The sequence below is a fragment of the Rhinatrema bivittatum genome, chromosome 6, assembly GCF_901001135.1.
Source record: "Rhinatrema bivittatum chromosome 6, aRhiBiv1.1, whole genome shotgun sequence".
Lineage (NCBI taxonomy): Eukaryota > Metazoa > Chordata > Amphibia > Gymnophiona > Rhinatrematidae > Rhinatrema > Rhinatrema bivittatum.
This window is the reverse complement of record NC_042620.1, coordinates 205,309,217-205,327,487: the sequence shown is the minus strand read 5'-3', so window position 1 is coordinate 205,327,487 and position 18,271 is coordinate 205,309,217. Positions and strand designations below refer to the sequence as shown.

General features: G+C 42.1%; 1 protein-coding gene across 3 annotated transcripts in view; it reads right to left on the bottom strand.

Moving 5' to 3' along the window:
• The window catches only part of PFKL (phosphofructokinase, liver type), a 236,743-nt gene that overhangs the window by 203,136 nt on the left and 15,336 nt on the right, over positions 1–18,271 (bottom strand). For all 3 annotated transcript variants that reach the window (XM_029606470.1, XM_029606472.1, XM_029606471.1), the window contains one exon: positions 13,654–13,727. In XM_029606470.1, the coding sequence (XP_029462330.1) occupies positions 13,654–13,727 (74 nt within the window). The remainder of the gene's footprint in view (positions 1–13,653; positions 13,728–18,271) is intronic.

The window sequence follows — 18,271 nt, the reverse complement described above, 5'->3', positions numbered from 1 at the left end:
CCTGGCGGTACCTGTGCTTTCAGGTCAACAGTCGGCACTACCAATACAAAGTTCTTCCCTTTGGTCTCTCGTCTGCCCCGCTGGGAGAAGGTTCAGCAGATAAACTTTCTGGAACTCCGAGCAATAGGCAACACAGTATGTATGTTCGAAGGGTTCCTGCATGGGAGAGTCGTAATGGTCCACACAGACAATCAGATCACGATATTCTACATAAACAAGGAAGGAGGATCAGGTTCCTGGATGTTGTGCAGGGAAATAGTGTGCATCCTAGAGTGAGCGGAGGTGTGCTCAATCATCCTGCAGGCGACCTACATACCTGGGATGGAGAACTCCACAGCGGACAAGTTAAGAAGGATCTTCCAAACGCACGAGTGGGAGCTTCGCCAAGATGTAGCGGAGTCCCTTTTCCGAATCTGGGGCCTCCCACAAGTAGATCTCTTCACGATGGAGGACAATAGGAAGGTTCAAGTGTTCTGTTCAGTGTACCTGAGCCAGAAATGTCTGGCGCCAGATGTGTTCCTCATATCATGGACAGGTGGACTTCTCTACTTCTCCTCGATACCACTCATTTTGGGAACCATGAAGAAATGTATAGTGGACATTGCCCACCTCATTGTGTGGCCCAGACAACCGTGGTATGCCTATCTTGTGCGTCTCTCCACCAAACCACCCATTCTACTGGGCCACATTGCAGCTCTGCTGTCACAAGGCAGAGGCACCCTGCTTCACCCATTACACTCCTCTCTGCACCTCATGGCATCAAGATTGAAAGGGCAGTATTGAATCAACTGCACCTGCCATCAGGAGTCCAGGCTGTACTGATATCATCCCGGAAGTTCTCCACCAGGTGCAACTATCAAGGGAAATGGCTGAGATACACAGCTTGGTGTGATGCCAAGGGCATAGACCCCCTTCTCTTGCTCCCTGGAATGATGTTTGGAGTATCTCCATTCCCTACTTCAGGCGGGACTGGCAGCAGCTTCGGTGAGGGTTCATGTTAGTATGATTATAGCTTAACATCACCCCCACCATGGTCTACCGATATCCAACCATCCCCTAGTCTCTCACTTCATGAAGGGCATTCTACGTCTCCGACCACCGATGCACAAGCCACCAGTCCCATGGGATCTGAATCTCATTCTAGAGCAGCTCAAGCTTCTTCCCTTTGAACCCCTGGAGTCTACTCACCCGAGATATCTCTCCTGGAAGGTACTATTCTTAGTTGCCCTGACCTCTGCAAGAAGAGTCAGTGAGCTACAGGCTCTGGTTCACTACTCGCCGTACCTGGAATTTCCTCATGACAAGATGACCTTATAGACCCATCCTTCCTTCTTGCTCAAGATGGTCTCCATTTTTCACATAAACTAAATAATCACCCTGCCAACCTTCTTCCTGAAGCCACACAAAATGAAGGGGAGAAGTAGCTACATACGCTGGACTGCAAGCGAGGCTTGACGTACTATAAATGGAGAAAGCAATCCAAAACCAGAGCCTCACAACTATTCATTTCCTTCAACCCAAATGCTCCATGTCTGCTGGTTTCCAAGAAAACCCTCTCAACATGAACTTCGCAATGCATTCAATATTGTTGCACTAAAAGATCAAAGACTCTAGCCAGTTTACAAAAAGCACATCAAATCAAAGCGATGGCAGCATCAGTAGCCCATTTACGCAAAGTCCCAATCCAGGACATATGCAAGGCAGCTACTTGGTCCTCCCTGCATACATTCACTGCTCATTACTGCCTAGAGCAGCAAACCGTTGTGGATGCAGTGATGGGAAGATCCATACTCCAATCAGGGACCACATAGAAAGACTGTCCACTGCCGTGGACCAGGTTGAGTGTAGCCCATCAGAATAGGCCTTTTTTGAAACTGTCCAGGTCTCTGCAAGGACTTCTTCATGCTGCGCTCCCATCTTTCAGCTGGGGACTCCCAGACAGCAATGCTAATTCAGCCTGCTTATCTGCGGGGGGGGGGGGGGGGGGGGGGGGGGGGGAAGCAAGTTTGCTTACTATAAACGGTGTTTTCCGTAGATAGCAGGATGAATTAGCTATGCTGACCCACCCACCTCCCCGGTCAGTATCCACTTTACACTTCGCAGATACACTTTGGGAACAAACCGAGGAGAAGACGGCACCATGCAGGAAAGGACGCACAGCCTCACACAGAGCAAAGCTCTGTCAGCTTAGTTAAGCTCCACCATCCCGGAAAATGTACCAGGCAGCACAGCTATAGAAAACACCATTTACCACACTTGCTTTTTCCAGGGAATAGTTGATAACAAATCAACAATTATGATGCAGAAAGTAGTCCAGCAGCGAAAGGGAGGCTTTTTATTCTTTTGCACTGAGTGCCAATATATGATTATTTTTCAGCTGTGCTCTAAGCAGTGATGCCAATCTTGCTTATTTCCTGCGAGTTTGGGCTTTTTTTCCTAGCGATGCACTTTTTTTTTTTTTTCAGTTCACAGGTTTCTTATTATTGGGTGTTTTTTACTGTCAATTGGGGTTTCTTTTGGTCTTGGTGGGTGGGACTTGAGCCCAACTGTCCCTGTGATTAGCTGGTGCTGCCAATGAGGCCTGGCCACAGGAGCACATGGGCAGACAGGTACTGACTGCAAGCAACAGTGTCTGGTGATCATGGAAGGTTTTATGCAGCATGGCAGGCTTGAACGCTGAAGGGAGTGAAGCACTTAACTGGCAACAATCAAAAAGAAGAGGTACATGAGTGTGGGGGCCAGACATGTGCTGGGGGGGGGGGGTGGAAGAGATGAGTGTGTGGGGGCTGGATGTGCTTGGGGGGAGGGGGAGAATGAGTGTGTGGAGGCCAGACATGTGCTGGGAGGGGGGAGAATGAGTGTGTGGGGCTGTTGTGTTTTGTTTTTTTTTCCACTTTGAAGGAGCTACAGTGTTCAGTGGCTGAGACTAGAGTGGCGGTGCACCAGTTAGCCATACAACTGGGCTGCATGGGAGGGTGACTAGATAGAAGCCAATACTGAATAATGAATTGTGTGTTTAAAAATTTACTTTTAGTGCATACTGTCTGCAACAATCTATGTAACATTATGTAATCCACAAAAAATCTGATGGACATTTTTAGGGGGTTAAATACTATTGCAAGCTACTGTATTTCCTCCATTACACTCACAAAAGTATTTTTAAAGTGTTTTCTTTGTATAAAAAGCTTCTAATTTATTTATTTATTTATTTATTTATATTCTTTTTTTATACCGAAGTATAGCAGAGTGCCTTCACCCCGGTTTACAAGGTAACAACATCATACAATGAACAGATTATAAGTTATAACGCAGAACAGGAAAGAAATAAAACATCTCGGCAAAAAGCAGAGTATAACATGTTAGCAGGAGACAATTTAAGACTTGGTTTAGAAGATTACTTATTAGAGGAGCATTAGGGTTCAAGATTAAGATTGATATAAATCATATCAGTCTGTGAATGATTGTCTAAACAACCATGTTTTTAGTTCTTTTTTGAAGGTTTTGGAATCTCTGATAGAGCTTAGATATCCAGGGATGGAGTTCCATTCTATCGGTCCAGCTATCGAGAAGGCTCTATGTCTTGTAGCGGATAATTTCGCAGAAGACAGTGGGGGAATGATTAGTTGTAATTTGTTAGAAGATCTTGAAGAGCGGGGTGATTTGTGAATTGCAATCATGTTATCCAGAGAGGAATTGTTGTCTTTGTAAATTTCGTTATGTAGAATGGTTAAGGACTTGTATTTAATTCTTTGTGAAATTGGTAGCCAATGAAGGTTTTTTAGGGTTGGAGAGATGTGATCAAACTTCTTTTTGCCAGTGAGCACTCGTGCAGCAGCATTCTGCAGTAATTGTAATGATTCTAGGGTAGATTTAGGTAGTCCTAAGAAAATTGAGTTGCAATAATCTAGGCTTGAGAAAATGAGGGTTTGAAGAATTGTTCTGAAGTCGTTCGGGTACAGTAGAGGTTTGAGGATCTGGAGTTTATGAAAGCCTTCTCTTGTTTTTATAGCTATGCAATTCTTAAAGCTCAGATCATAATCTATCCAGATGCCAAGATCCTTTATTGGATTTTTCATTTGAATGTTGGAGTTATCAATTTGAATGTAGGGTATTTGGGAAGATAGAAATGAGAAGTTTCTTTTTATTAGGATCCATTCAGTTTTGTTCATGTTTAAGCATAGTTTTAGTTGGTTGAGAAAAATTTTGATTGATTTGAGGTAATTTACTGTGAGGCATATAGCTTCTTCGATGGTAGATGTTATAGGAATTAGTAGTTGAATATCGTCGGCATAGAGAAAGAAGGTGATGCCTAGATTAGAGATGAAGTGGCAGAGTGGTAGAAGATAAATATTAAAGAGGATGGCGAATAGGGCAGATCCTTGCGGCACTCCAGTATCAAGGGGGTAGGGATCAGATGAGATGTTATTAAATGTGACTTTGAAGTACCTGTCTTTTAGAAATGATGTGAACCAATTAAGGGTATTGCCAGCAAGTCCTATGTTGGCAAGGCTTGTTAATAGTAAATTATGATCTACTGTATCGAAGGCAGCAGATAGATCAAGCAGAATTAATAGGTGATTCAGTTTGTTATCAAATCCTCTTATTAATTTGTTAGTTAAATTTAAAAGAAGGGTTTCGGTGCTGCGGTTCTTTCTGAAGCCATGTTGAGTAGGGTGCAGTATGTTGTTTATTTCAAGATGTTCATTTAGTTGAAACAGAGCAGTTTTCTCAATCAGTTTGGCAAGTAAAGGAAGGTTGGAGATTGGACGATAGTTATTCAGATCATTGGGATCTTGGTTCTTTTTCTTTGGGATAGGAGTGATAGTTGCAGTTTTCAGGTTGGATGGGAGAGTGCCTTCTTCGAGTGACTTGTTAATAATTGCAGCTAGTGTAGGGGAAATAATATGTGATATTTCCTTTAGTATACGGGTAGGAATAGTATCAAGCTCATGTCGAGCTGGGTTGATTTTTTGAAGCATCTTTTCTAGTTCAATGCTGGAAATTGGATCAAATTTCGACCAGGTAGATGATGTTGAATTATTGTGAGGAACATTAAAAGAGGGAGTGTTGTTAAAGGATTCTGTGATTTTGTCGATTTTGTTTTTAAAGAACTTAGCAAGGTCTTGACTCAGATTATTTTTATTGGAGGTTGGTTTGTCAATGTTGCTGCTTTCTATTAGATTCTTTACTATATTGAAGAGGGAATTTGATTTATTTGTGGCGTTTTTGATCTTTAGACTATAGTAATCATGTTTGGCGTTTAGGATTGCTTTCTTGTATTCAGCAAGTTTTGAGCGATATCTTTGAATGGTTATTTGGCATTTGGATTTGCGCCATTCTTTTTCCAACTTTCTGAGGTTAGATTTCAAATTCGAAAGTTCAGAGTTAAACCAGGGATTGGTTTTTGCTCTGTTATGTTTTATAATTTTTGTTTTCTCTGGATTTATGTTATTTGCAGTTTGTTTTGTAAGATGAAACCAGGACTGGGTAGCATTATTTATATTGGATAAATTTGAGAGTTGTTTTCCCAATTCTTGTTTGAGGGAGTTTAGTTGGAATGGGGGTCTGTATTTGAAAGAAAGTGGCGTGTTGTATTCAGATTTATTGTTTGTGATTGAGCACTGCATTTAATGAGAAAGTGATCAGACCAAGGAATGGGTTTGGTAGATGTTGTGGGATTACGAAAGTAATGGTTGGTGAAAATCAGATCTAGGGTGTTACCGGCTTTGTGAGAGGGGTTGTTTATAATTTGATTCATATTGAGGCTGGAAAGCATGTCAAGTAGTGTTTGATAGTTTTGGGATCTAGGTGAGTTATTGGTATGGAGGTTGAAGTCTCCAAGTATAATGGAAGGTTTTTTTGTATTGATGTTAGTAATGAGAAATTCAATCAGGGTGGAGATCTCATTATCAAGGAGTTTTGGGGGGCAATATATCAAGCAGATTTGCCTGGGTGTGTGTGTTTGTGTGAGAATGATTGGGAACTTGCCTGGGTGTGTGTGTTTGTATGTGAGGGAGCCAGAGAGAGTGTGTATGAGAAAATCCAGGGGAGTAAGAGTTTGCGTGTGGGGTGTGTGCGGAGGGGGAGAGAGTGTCTTAGAGCCTGAGAGTGTGTCAGTGTCTGTGAGAGCGAGAGGTTATGGTGGGTATAAGAGCATGAATGTGTATGTATGTGACAGTGTATGTGTGAGAGAGAATGGACATGTGAGTCTGTGTGAGAGAGGATAACCTCTGGGAAATTGTAAAAAATGTATATGATTTTAATTAATAGAAATTCTATTTATCAGTAGTTTTAAAATATTCTTTTATTAGTATGGTTTTACTGTTATAACTGATGCTTTATGTTTCTTGATTTTGTTTGTTTTATTAGGAATGGTGGTTCTGTTTTTCCATTGTTAATACACAGAGTCTGGCTTCTTGGAGTTTCCATTTCAGTTTTTGTCTAATTTGTGCTCCTTTATTTTGTATTCTGTATTTGGTGAGGGTCTGTCTCTGCTCTGTGTGTGTGACCATGATGAGAGATTCTGCTAGCATAGGGATCTATAGCAATCGAGTTTGTTTTGTTTCCTCAGTAGGTGGTGTATTGGTATTCTAGGACCCAGTGTAATATTTACCCATGCTTTTTCACAGGTAGGGTTATTGTTTGAGTCCTTGGTGTTATTACTGTTATGTTACAATGGGATTGCAGTATAGATTTTGAGTGTCTTTTTTGCGAGGTTTTATTTTAGTTCACAATGTGCCTGGCAGTGGAAGGTGTTTGTGCTGCTGTTACTGTGAGGTGACACCAGCATTTGAAAATATCTTTTAGTATGATGAGCTGTAAGGGAAACATCCAAGCTCCATTGTTTGGGGGAATTTCAGTGGATGCACAGAGTTACAGAACTGGAGGTGCAGGATTTATATTGACATTCTGTCCCTTCCTATAAATTCCAGATTTCACTCTCATAGCCATATAGAATTAGTTGAATGAGGCTATCAAATAATTTTATAGTGTGAAACTGGCCAGCTTTTTAAAATTATGCAGAAGACCCTTTGGACTTTTTTATTAACACCAAATATTCAAAAGCTGTGTTCATCCCATCAAGATCATATATCTCATTAAAGAAGTAAATTGAATAACACAATAACTTTGTTTTATTATTGTTACTCATAAATTATAACAATAACATTAATCTTGGAATATTATATATTTTTAATATAAACAAAAGGTTTTCACAAGATATGTTGTGTTGTGAAACATTTTATTATGTATATATTTAAGGAAACATTCATAAATTGTCGAAATACATTTCGTTCATTTAACCTTTAACCTCCGGTTTGCTTGTAGACTAATTACTGTGTCCCGAAATTATGTTTGTCTAAAAAGTGTGTCACCAACATGAAAAGTTTGGAAAGCTCTGCTCTAAGGTATACATGTTTAGATCTTTAAGTCTATCGCCATATGCTTTAGAACGAAGACCACTGACCATTTTAGTAGCCACACTCTGGACAGACTCCATCCTTTTGAAGGTATGGTCTCCAGAATTGTATACAGTATTCTGAGGCCTCACCAGGGACCTATATAGGGGCAATAATATGATTCTAAAAAGAACACTTTCCAGTATTCAAGTCTATGTGACAGTATCAATTTAAAATCTAGTAGCTGAAAATCAGAGAAATTGTTTTTCTAGCTTACTGAAAGATTTTGGACTATGTACTCTGACTGCTGCAGGCAGTGACAAGCCTAAACATTCCATTGCCCTCACATCTTCTTTACTATAACCATATAGTTTTTTTATTTGGCTTTAGTCTTTTAAATATGATAAATCCTGTTAACATTTTATCACAAACATATTTCCTTCTTTCAGAGAGCTAGATAAGAATAGAATTGTATTTCCATGCCTCTACTTTGTGTATATTACTTTTAACTATTATTGTGCTGTTAAAAGAATTTTTATTTTTTATTCCATTTTTTTTCCTCAAGCACACTCACACAAATACTCCATAAAAATGTTAGAGATAGCTTTGCTTTGTTTCTGTCCCATTTCTGTAACTTAATGGGATCCTTATTATGGTGTGGCCTTGTAAAAAGGCTATACAGCTAGACAAGAAGAGGAATAAACCATCTCTGCCACAGCATCCTCATGTGCTGCTGCAATGGTTGCTCCTTGTGTCTATAAAAGAGACCCTTACAGTAGAGATGTACAGAAGAAAAAAAAATTGTTTTGATTCATTTATTTGCTGGGCTCCAACTTTTTTCATTAGTTTTAAAACATGAAAAAATATTTGTTTATCATTTTATTAGTTCATTTGTTTCCCATTAGAATCAATGGAGGACGCATTGCAGCCTATTTTGGGGGCCAGAATTGTGGCAAGAAAAAAATTTCAAGGGATTTAAACTGTGGCAAAGCGGCACAAAAAAAGGCATAAACAGCCAAAGGCTCTCAAAATGGGCAACGGGATATCCAAATTTATTTATTTATTTAAACTAATTCTTGACCATCTATCACCATTTCTACATTCACAAAAAACATACATAATCATAAAACAAGCATACATAAAATAATAAAAAAGACACAAACATTAAAATATATACATATATGTATATATACATCCAGTCTCAGTAAATAAGCAGTAATCATTCACCTTAATTAAAATCTCACTGCCCATCACTCTATACTTTCTCCTCCATTTCTTTGAATCACCATATGATGCTATACCAAACAAGTCAGATTCATCTGGACACCATTGGCAGGAGTTATCCAAGGCATCATCAAAAGAGCAAAGAAGAAAGCTATTGTGGGAAGAGCACCCCAAGGCTCCAAAAGAGGGCACCAGCAACAGTTAGATGAACCTTTGATGGCATCTCGAGAGGCAAACTGGCACCAAAAATGGCATCAGCATCATAAGGCACAATGAAGAGAAAACGAAGCAGAAAAGTTAGCAGGAAAGAACTCAACGCACTGATAAAGGGGCCAAGCAACACAAAGAGTGGCTTCAAGACTCCAGAATAACATGAGGTACAAAGCGCACCCCTTACTGGTGTATGATCTGGGGTACAAAAGCAAGTCACAGTGGCAAAGGCAACTCCAAGGTTTAAGGCAGGGGTCAGGAACCTTTTTGGCTGAGAGAGCCATAAACGCCACATATTTTAAAATGTAATTCCATGAGAGCCATACAATATGTTTAAAACTAAATACAAGTAAATGTGTGCATTTTATGTAAGATCACACTTTTAAAGTACAATAAGTCTCTGAAAATATTACACCAGGCCTTAAGACACCAATACATCTCCTATTAGGAAAACGGACCAAGTCAGGCTGCTATAGAGTCCTACACTGAAACTACACGCCAGCAGAAAACCTCACCTGAATCACGTGCTGTCCCTCACCTAACATAGAATAAAGAGACCAAAACGCATAACAAGAAGCATGCAGACAAAAACTGAATTGGAAACTGCAACAAGCCAGAGTCTCTGTATGCAGTGTAACAAAGGAAAAAAGAAACATCACACATCCTTATAAAACAAATCAAGAAATATAAAATCATCAGCAGTAAAACTGTACTAACAAAAAGAACATATTTCGAAACAGCTGATGAGTGGAATATCCAATAATTAAAAACTCATATAAAACATTTCCAGATACCAACAAAATATTTCAAAATAGCAGACACAAAGATCCAGTAATGAAAAATAATAAGGATACAAAAATTTTTTTGCTCTGCATACCTGGGAACGTTTGATATCCAGGTGTCCTGAGATTGTTCTGAATTAGCAGGAGGTGGGGTGGTTTGCTTGGAACTTTCTCCTCTCTCAGTCACATACCAGCGCTCTCTCTCACACTGGCTCTCAATGACACACCTATACACACATGCTCTCAGTCACTCACATATACAAATGTTTTTCTCTCTCACTTATATAGGCTCTTAATTACACATATGCTGTCTATCTTTTCACGCTTACACACACACAGGCTTTCAATCACATAAATACATGCTGTCTTTTTCTCTCACACACAGACTCTCATTCACATGCTTACAAACATGTCCTCTCTTTCTCTCATTTACACACAGGCTCTCAATCACATACTCACATGCTCCCTCACCTAAATCAGCTCTCAATCACACAGACACACATGGTCTCTCTCTCTCATTTAAACACAGGCTCTCAATCACATACTCACATGCTCCATCACCTAAACCAGCTGTCAATCAGACACAGACACACATGATCTCTCTCTTACTTATACACACAGGCTCTTAATCATACATACACATGATCTCTCTCACACACAAAGGATCTCAATCATACACACATACTCTTTCAAACAAACAGGTTTTCAATTACAAACTTACACATACAGGTTCCCAATGGTAAACTTACATTCATGCTCTCTCTCTCTCTCACAGGCAGGATCTCAATCACAGACATACTCTCTTTCACATATACAGGCTCTCAATCATTCACATACATGCAATCTCTCACTCACACACACAGGATCTCAAACACACATGCTTGCTCGCTCATTCACTCTCTCTCTCCCCCCCCCCCCCCGGGAACTCGCGGCAGCAGCAGCCACCTCCCAACGCTAACCTCCTTCATTTTCAGCCCTCGCGGAGGCGAAGGCGGAGTCCCATCGGCCCGCGGTTTGAAGATTTTCATTTTCTTCCGAGCCGCGCTGCAGTTTTCTTCCCGTCGGACACTAGTGTGCCTGCGCGGGTCTTCCCGCGCAGGCACCCGATGCTCTCCACTTCCTCTTCCGGGCCGCGGGAAGAAGAGAGCACCGGCGTGCTCTCTTCTTCCCGCGGCCCGGAAGAGGAAGTGGAGAGCATCGGGTGCCTGCGCGATGACTCCAGCGCTGGCACCCGGCTGACACCCGATGACTCCCGCGCAGGCACCCGGATGACTCCAGTCGGCGTGCTCTCTTCTCCTCCCCCCCGCGGCCCGGAAGAGGAAGTGGAGAGCATCGGGTGCCTGCGCGGGAAGAAGAGACCACACTAGCGTGGTCTCTTCTTCCGCGCAGGCACCCGATGCTCACCACTTCCTCTTCCGGGCCGCGGGGGGGGGGGGAGGAGAAGAGAGCACGCCGGTGCCGCTGACTCCAGCTGTCCTGCCGCGTTCCGCCCGGGCTGACAGCATTTTAAGCCCGGGCGGCGGAGGGCCGGGGAGCAGCTGGGTCAGCGGGGAACCGCGAAGTATGGCGACACTTGTCTGCGAGCCAGATGCAGCCCTCAAAAGAGCCATATCTGGCTCGCGAGCCATGGGTTCCCGACCCCTGGTTTAAGGTCTTGCCATGGAAGCAAGGTTGAGCGGAAGATGCCAGTCATTCTGTTGAAGCACAGAGCCTACAGTCAGATTCAGTAAAGAAAGTGATCAGTGATAAGAATCTTTTTTAAAAAAATAAGCTTTAATTACATTCCCTGCTGGAATTTGGGTGGAATTTTGATTTTCTTGTGAAATGTGCTTTCCAAATGAAATTAATACCATTTTTAGTCCACGTGACTAGTTTCACGCGAGTTTGGTTAGGTTTTGTAATAAATAATGAGAGCTGGGGGGTTTTCTTTAGAAATCTTTTCCCATATTCTGTAAATGAACTCTAGCTGTTCCATTTCCTGACTTTCTGGTTTTGCATGCGTTCTCTCTGCCTGACTGATATTTTTAACACACTAACAGGTGAATTTTCAAAAGGTTACTTGTCTATGTGGGTTGAACACGGGCAATGTTTATTTTAAATAGGGGTCACATATGTGCATATATATGCATGCGTGAGCAAAAAAGAAAAAGGGGTGGAAAAGGGGCAGGGCCAACAGTTACACGCCTAAATCTGTATTTTAAAACCAGAGGCCGCAGTGCGCAGCAGCTTGTTGGCTGCGTATATTTACTGCTGCTCCCGATAAGGTATAAGTCTGCAGAAATCGCTTTTTAGGCCTAACACGTCAGGGTGAGGGGTCTGGGGCAACTGGGAGGAGTGCAGGCTGAAGAACCAGAGGGGTCTGGAAGAGCTCAAGATAAACTGGACAAACTGGTGGATTATTTGGTAAAACTAGGAAGGTCCTTTGCACAAACAAGTTTTAAATTCCATCTATCTGAGTATATTAAAGCCGACAAAGTACTAAAAAGATATGTGAAGTATGTTTGCTTGAGTAACAGCTTAAAATTAGGAGTACACATATGCATGCAACTGCACGCATGACTTAAAATTCCAGTGCACATGTGCTAGTGCACCCTTATGTGCTTTATGAGAATCTTTAAGAACATGTACATGGTTTCTCTCCTCTATGTTTTCTGTTCTGCCTGTATTTATTTTTTAAGACGGAGGGCTTTTATGGAAGAGAGCAGAGGGAATGAGAGAGTTTGCTGTGCTGGAGTACTGCTGTCAAAGGTGGAAGTGCTATACCTGAGCCATCACCAATGCCAGTAGGAGGGAGCTGGAGCTGCTGCTAGTAGGTAAGTTTGGGGGTGCAAAGCTTAAGATTTGTCTAAGGTGCTTATCATCCTTCCATCAGCCCTACTTGGTCATGCATCTCTTCCAATTTCCTCTGTCATCATCCATGTGTGGGTGGAACGAAAAGGGATGCATGCTCAGGCTTCTTTTCAATTTTCTTAGACCAGCAGTTTTCTCCTGCTTCTTTGGGTTTACAGCTCAATAGATACTAGGGCTGGGATCTGTGGTCATAAGCCTTCTTTCACAATTATCTGGAAAATGTTCCCCCCATTTTATATTCTTCCACCCTCAACCCACAATATACTAGTCTGATCATTGCAGTGAGGTTACTGTTACAGGGGACCAGATATGGTCCCATGTGCTGCAGTTTGAGGATCTCTGAACTAGATGATCTTCTGAAGTCCTTTCTCACTAGGGTGTGCAAACTTTCCAAAGTTGAACTCACAGCTCCTTGCAAAACCCTGCAATCATGGGCTCTGAATCTGGCCACCAGATTTCACACAAACAATGACTATGATTATTTCCCACACAGGAGCTGTGAAAATGGAAGACCATATTCAAGGACTGAACTGAGGTCCTTCTGCATGGCAGTATGGGCTGGACCTGCAATTTAAAGAGACTTCTTTACTACTGATTGACTACTGTCGACACTGCATGGGGAGAAAGCAAACTCAGGCCCTCTAGCCAAGCCCAATCCAGCTGAAAAGAAGCTGATTGACCATCCATACCACCCAACAGAAGAGAGAGAGAGAAAGAGATGGATAAAGAGAAGTGGCTACCTGAGCCACTGCACTTGCCCAGAGAAAATGATCCACCATACTGCTCAGAAAATAAGAACCCCAAAGAGAGGCAATTTCCCAACTGGAGAAAGAGAGCCAGAGAGTTGTTAGAAGTAACTTGTTTTTCATTTCCTTAGAGAGTGTGTGTGTGTGTATATATATATATATATATAATATCAAACTGATCTTTATTTGATATAACTTTGAACTCATGGGGGGCTTTTTTGCCTTATCTTGTTGCATTATATAAATGGTGTGTCCATAAAAAACAAAAAAAAATTAATGAAAAAAAATGCCAGTAAAAATCTGTCAGATGTCAGTAAATATGTATGTTTTGAGGAAGCTGATAAACAAGCATAAGTCCTTCCTTTAGCTGTCTGGTTTTCTTCAAGACCAATTATAGCTACTAGACTCTGCAAACTGGAAAAAAACCCCCCACAGAAAACAAACCTCATATATCAGGAAAACTTTGGCTCCAACGTAGATTCCCATGCGAGTGACTGCCCTGACTGCAGCATTCATTCCTACAGAGGCAAAAAAAATGAATGAATCATTGGATGCCATCACTGTATAATAAAGGGGAAAAAAAGCTAAATAAAGAGGGTCAAGGATGAGCAGAGCTCTGTGATACACTCGATGGGATTACTTATGGTCATTTTGGAGATAAAATACATGGGAAAGCGATGAGTTTCCCTCTGCTGATTACAAGCTTTCAGCCTTAAATAAATAGGAAAAAAGTAGCAGAGAAAGTTGCAAGCAGCAGGAAGACAGTAAGATTAATTCACTTCTTCAAACCCTCCAGTAGTATCAATTCCTCAAGTATAGAATCATTCCAGGTACGTTCAAAAAGGGAAGTTAGCCAGAAACTGGACATGTGGTATTCCATTGCTCCAAATAATTTCAGAAATCACTTTATGATTTCATAAAAAGTATAGTTGGTATAATCCATAGGCTGTAGAAATCAAAATGAATTACTACCAAAAGTATATGAGGGAGCCCAACCTCAGTGTCTGGCAGGCATTTCCAGTTGTACTGACCTGGCTTGTATCACTGGGAAATATTTAATAAGTAGCCCAAAGAGGAAAGGTTACATAAGAACATAAGATATGCCATACTGGGTCAGACCACAGGGCCATCAAGCCCATTATCCTGTCTCTAATAGTGGCCAATCCAGGTCACAAGTACCTGGCAAGCACACAAACAATGCAAATATAGATTTTTTTTTGACATGTGGTGACCAGAATTGCATATAGTATTCAAGGTGCGGTCTCACCATGGAGCGAAACAGAGGCATTATGACATCCTCCGTTTTATTTACAATTTCTTTCCTAACAGTTTCTAACATTCTGTTTGCTTTTTCGACCACCACAGCACACTGAGTCAACAATTTCAATGTAATATCAGCTATGACCCCCAGAGGATGTGTTACAATGGCGATCAATGCTGCACCTTACTCTGTAAACATCCCTCACATAAAGTTAGGAGTAATTTCACTTTGATTTGATATAGATCGTGCAAAATGCATGTGGCGCTTTCATTATGAAAGCTCTGTGCATACTTTCCTGTGGGTAATTTTGCACCAACAGATGCAAACGTACGTAGGCACAAAGTATCTGCCCACTTTCCTGTGGGCAATTTTGCGGCATTTTCAAAGGGCAACTTGCCGCAAAATTGCCCATTGAATATTCAGCTAGCCACAGAAAAGCACATACTTTTGTGCACCTACTTGGAAACAGGTAGCAAAGTACAGATGGATCTTTCATTACACTGTCTCCCACCAACCCCACTGCCGCCTACTTTCAGCTCAGGCAAAAAAATGCACTTTGATGTACTTTTAGCAACGTGCATTGTGGGCAATAATCAAACCCTATTTTTAGTAAGGTAAACATGAGTTTATCAGCATAAAATCTTTTGATTGTTCTCCCTTATATTTATAGAATACATACCTATTAGTATACAAAGTTTACAAATGTCAGCAAACTGAAAACTGGGGCAATGAAAGACGAGGAAGGAATGGGGACCGAGACAAAAAGTGAGGGGGCATGGGAAACATCAACATGGAGAGAAAAAGAATGTAACTAATACAGCGTCTGCTTTCTTCCTTAAAACTGGGTTTGGGGCACAAACACTTTTTATATCATGTCAGTATATCTATGGCTGCTGAAAGTATTTTTCAGCTTGCTTTCCTTTAGTTTTGTTAATCTAGAAAAAAGCAAGTTTGCTTACCCTAAACGGTGTTTTCCGTAGATAGCAGGATGAATTAGCCATGCTATCTGAGGACATCCTTCTGGGACGGCTGGGCGGAGCGTAACCAAGCTGACAGAGCTTTGCTCTGTGTGTGGCTGTGCTCCTTTCCTGAGCGGCGCCATCTTCTCAAAGTGTGTCTGCGAAGTGTAAGGTAAAGGCTGTCCGGGGAGGTGGGCTTCTTCGGTGGTCCCATGGAGGAGGCCCTTTTAGACTTTTTGGGACTCTCCAGATGGGGCCCCGGGGAGGAGTGGGCCAACAAGCGCTCAGAGCTGGGGGCACAGGACCCTGAATTACCTTCTCTGAGCCTGGCGATCTTGGCAGCACCTTGGCGTTGAGCCTGGGGCCACAGTCCCGACATGCAGATTGGTCGTAATCCAGCCCGAGGAACAAGTAGCAATAATTGTGCCCCTCCGTTACCGACATTATTTTCCTGCACTGGCAGAATTTGAACCCGGTAGGAGGCGCTGTAGAGGAGAGAGCCCTCTTACGAGAGGGTCTGGTCGGGACTGAGGTCGGGGCTCCAGCCCCTTGAGAGTCCAGTCGGGAACACCAGAGGACTGGCACGCTCCGCCCCCCACGTGAGGTCATCGAAGGGGGACGATCTTGATTCCCTCATAAATTGGTCTGGCTGCGGCGTTTTACTTGGAGGCGCTGTAGAGGAGAGAGCCCCCTTACGAGAGGGTCTGGTCGGGACTGAGGTCGGGGCTCCAGCCCCTTGAGAGTCCAGTCGGGAACACCAGAGGACCGGCACGCTCCGCCCCCCACGTGAGGTCATCGAAGGGGGACGGTCTTGATTCCCTCATAAATTGGTCTGGCTGCGGCGTTTTACTTGGAGGCGCTGTAGAGGAGAGAGCCCTCTTACGAGAGGGTCTGGTCGGGACTGAGGTCGGGGCTCCAGCCCCTTGAGAGTCCAGTCGGGAACACCAGAGGACCGGCACGCTCCGCCCCCCACGTGAGGTCATTGAAGGGGGACGGTCTTGATTCCCTCATAAATTGGTCTGGCTGCGGCGTTTTACTTGGAGGCGCTGTAGAGGAGAGAGCCCTCTTACGAGAGGGTCTGGTCGGGACTGAGGTCGGGGCTCCAGCCCCTTGAGAGTCCAGTCGGGAACACCAGAGGACCGGCACGCTCCGCCCCCCACGTGAGGTCATCGAAGGGGGACGGTCTTGATTCCCTCATAAATTGGACTGCCGTCGGCGCGCTGCCTAAGCCGCGCGCCCCTCCTTGAAAATTTTTTCTTCAGCTGTTTCACTGCTTTTATGGGCAGGAAAAGAAAGGTAAAGGTCTGGACTTCCTCTCCAGGGTTGCCTGTGAGGGGACCGATGGACTCGCATATTACCAGGGGGGTACGTTCAACTCATTTAAGAACAATTCCTGATATTTCTTTCTCGTCTGGATCCTCAGAAACCCAGGGACCACAGCAGTTAACTCAATCCAGCATGGAATCTATTTCAACATCCCAGTTTAATACTTCTGACTCTAGAGATATTGTGAAAACTAATATTGATGTGTTAAATGTTTCTTTAAATGTGCAAAAAGTTGAGGAACGTTTGAATCCGGGACCAAGCACAATGGTCCCTGAATCCATCGTTCCTCAAAATATAACGTTAAGGGATGTTTGGATGTCTTTGGATAATTTACAGAAAATTGTAACAAACTCAATAGAACAGAATAGAAATACGGCTTTAGAAATTAGAAAAGTTTTGGAGGGCCATAATAATCGCTTGGTACAGCTTGAGGAACGCACTAGTGCTATGTCCAACCAGATTGATAATCTTAAAGAAATAAATAGTTCCTCTATTAAAGATGGGTTGGCAATTCATCGGCAGCTGGAAGTTCTTGAAAACCAAAATCGAAATAAAAACTTAAGGTTGTTAAATTTTCCTGAAACAAGACTCCTGTCCGCTGTTGAATTGCTGAAAAAATATTTGGTAGAAGTATTATCTATTTCAACTATTGATGACACAACTATATCGAAATTATATTATATACCTAAGACTAGAGTAAGGACACAAGAGGGACAAGAAGAGATGGATGTTGTTCAACATTCCCCAAATTTAACATCCTTTTTAGAAGATTCAATAGATGATATCCCACAAAGATCTACTTTATTAGTAACCTTTTGGAGGGAGAAGGATAAAAATATTATCTTACAAAAATATTTTGAGAATAAAGATCGAAATTTTTGTGGACAACCAATCCAAATTTTTCCAGATGTGGCCAGAGCGACTCAGGTGAGACGTACACAATTTTTGTCTTTAAAACCTCGTGTAGTAGCCCTTGGGGCTACCTTTTATTTAAAGTTTCCCTGTAAGTGCTCTGTGTTCTAGCTGAGGAATAAATTTATATTTCAGGATCCTTCCCATTTGGAGTCCTTTCTGATGGATAAAGAAGTAGGATGAGATGTAAAAACTGCAAAAATTGTATATTCTCCTTGTTGGTAATGTAAAATTACAGTTTATTTGAGTAATTTCCTTTAAATAAGCCTTCCATGATGTGGACTAAATACTGCTGCTATTAACATTTTGATGAATGATATGTATATCTAAAGAAAGATTTGTATATCAGAGTATTTTCCTTTGTTTTTGCAATGTTAAATTGTTTAAAAACTCAATAAAGTATAAATTAAAAAAAAAAAAAAGAATTTGAACCCGGTAGGCTGTGATGGCATGATTGCGATCCTTTGCTTTCTGTATTTGAAGAAAAAACAACGAGCTCTGAGGAGAGAGCGAAATTCCACGTGCTACCTGCAGTGCGGAACAAAGAGACTGAGGAGAAGATGGAGCCATGCGGGAAAGGCCGCACAGCCGCACACAGAGCAAA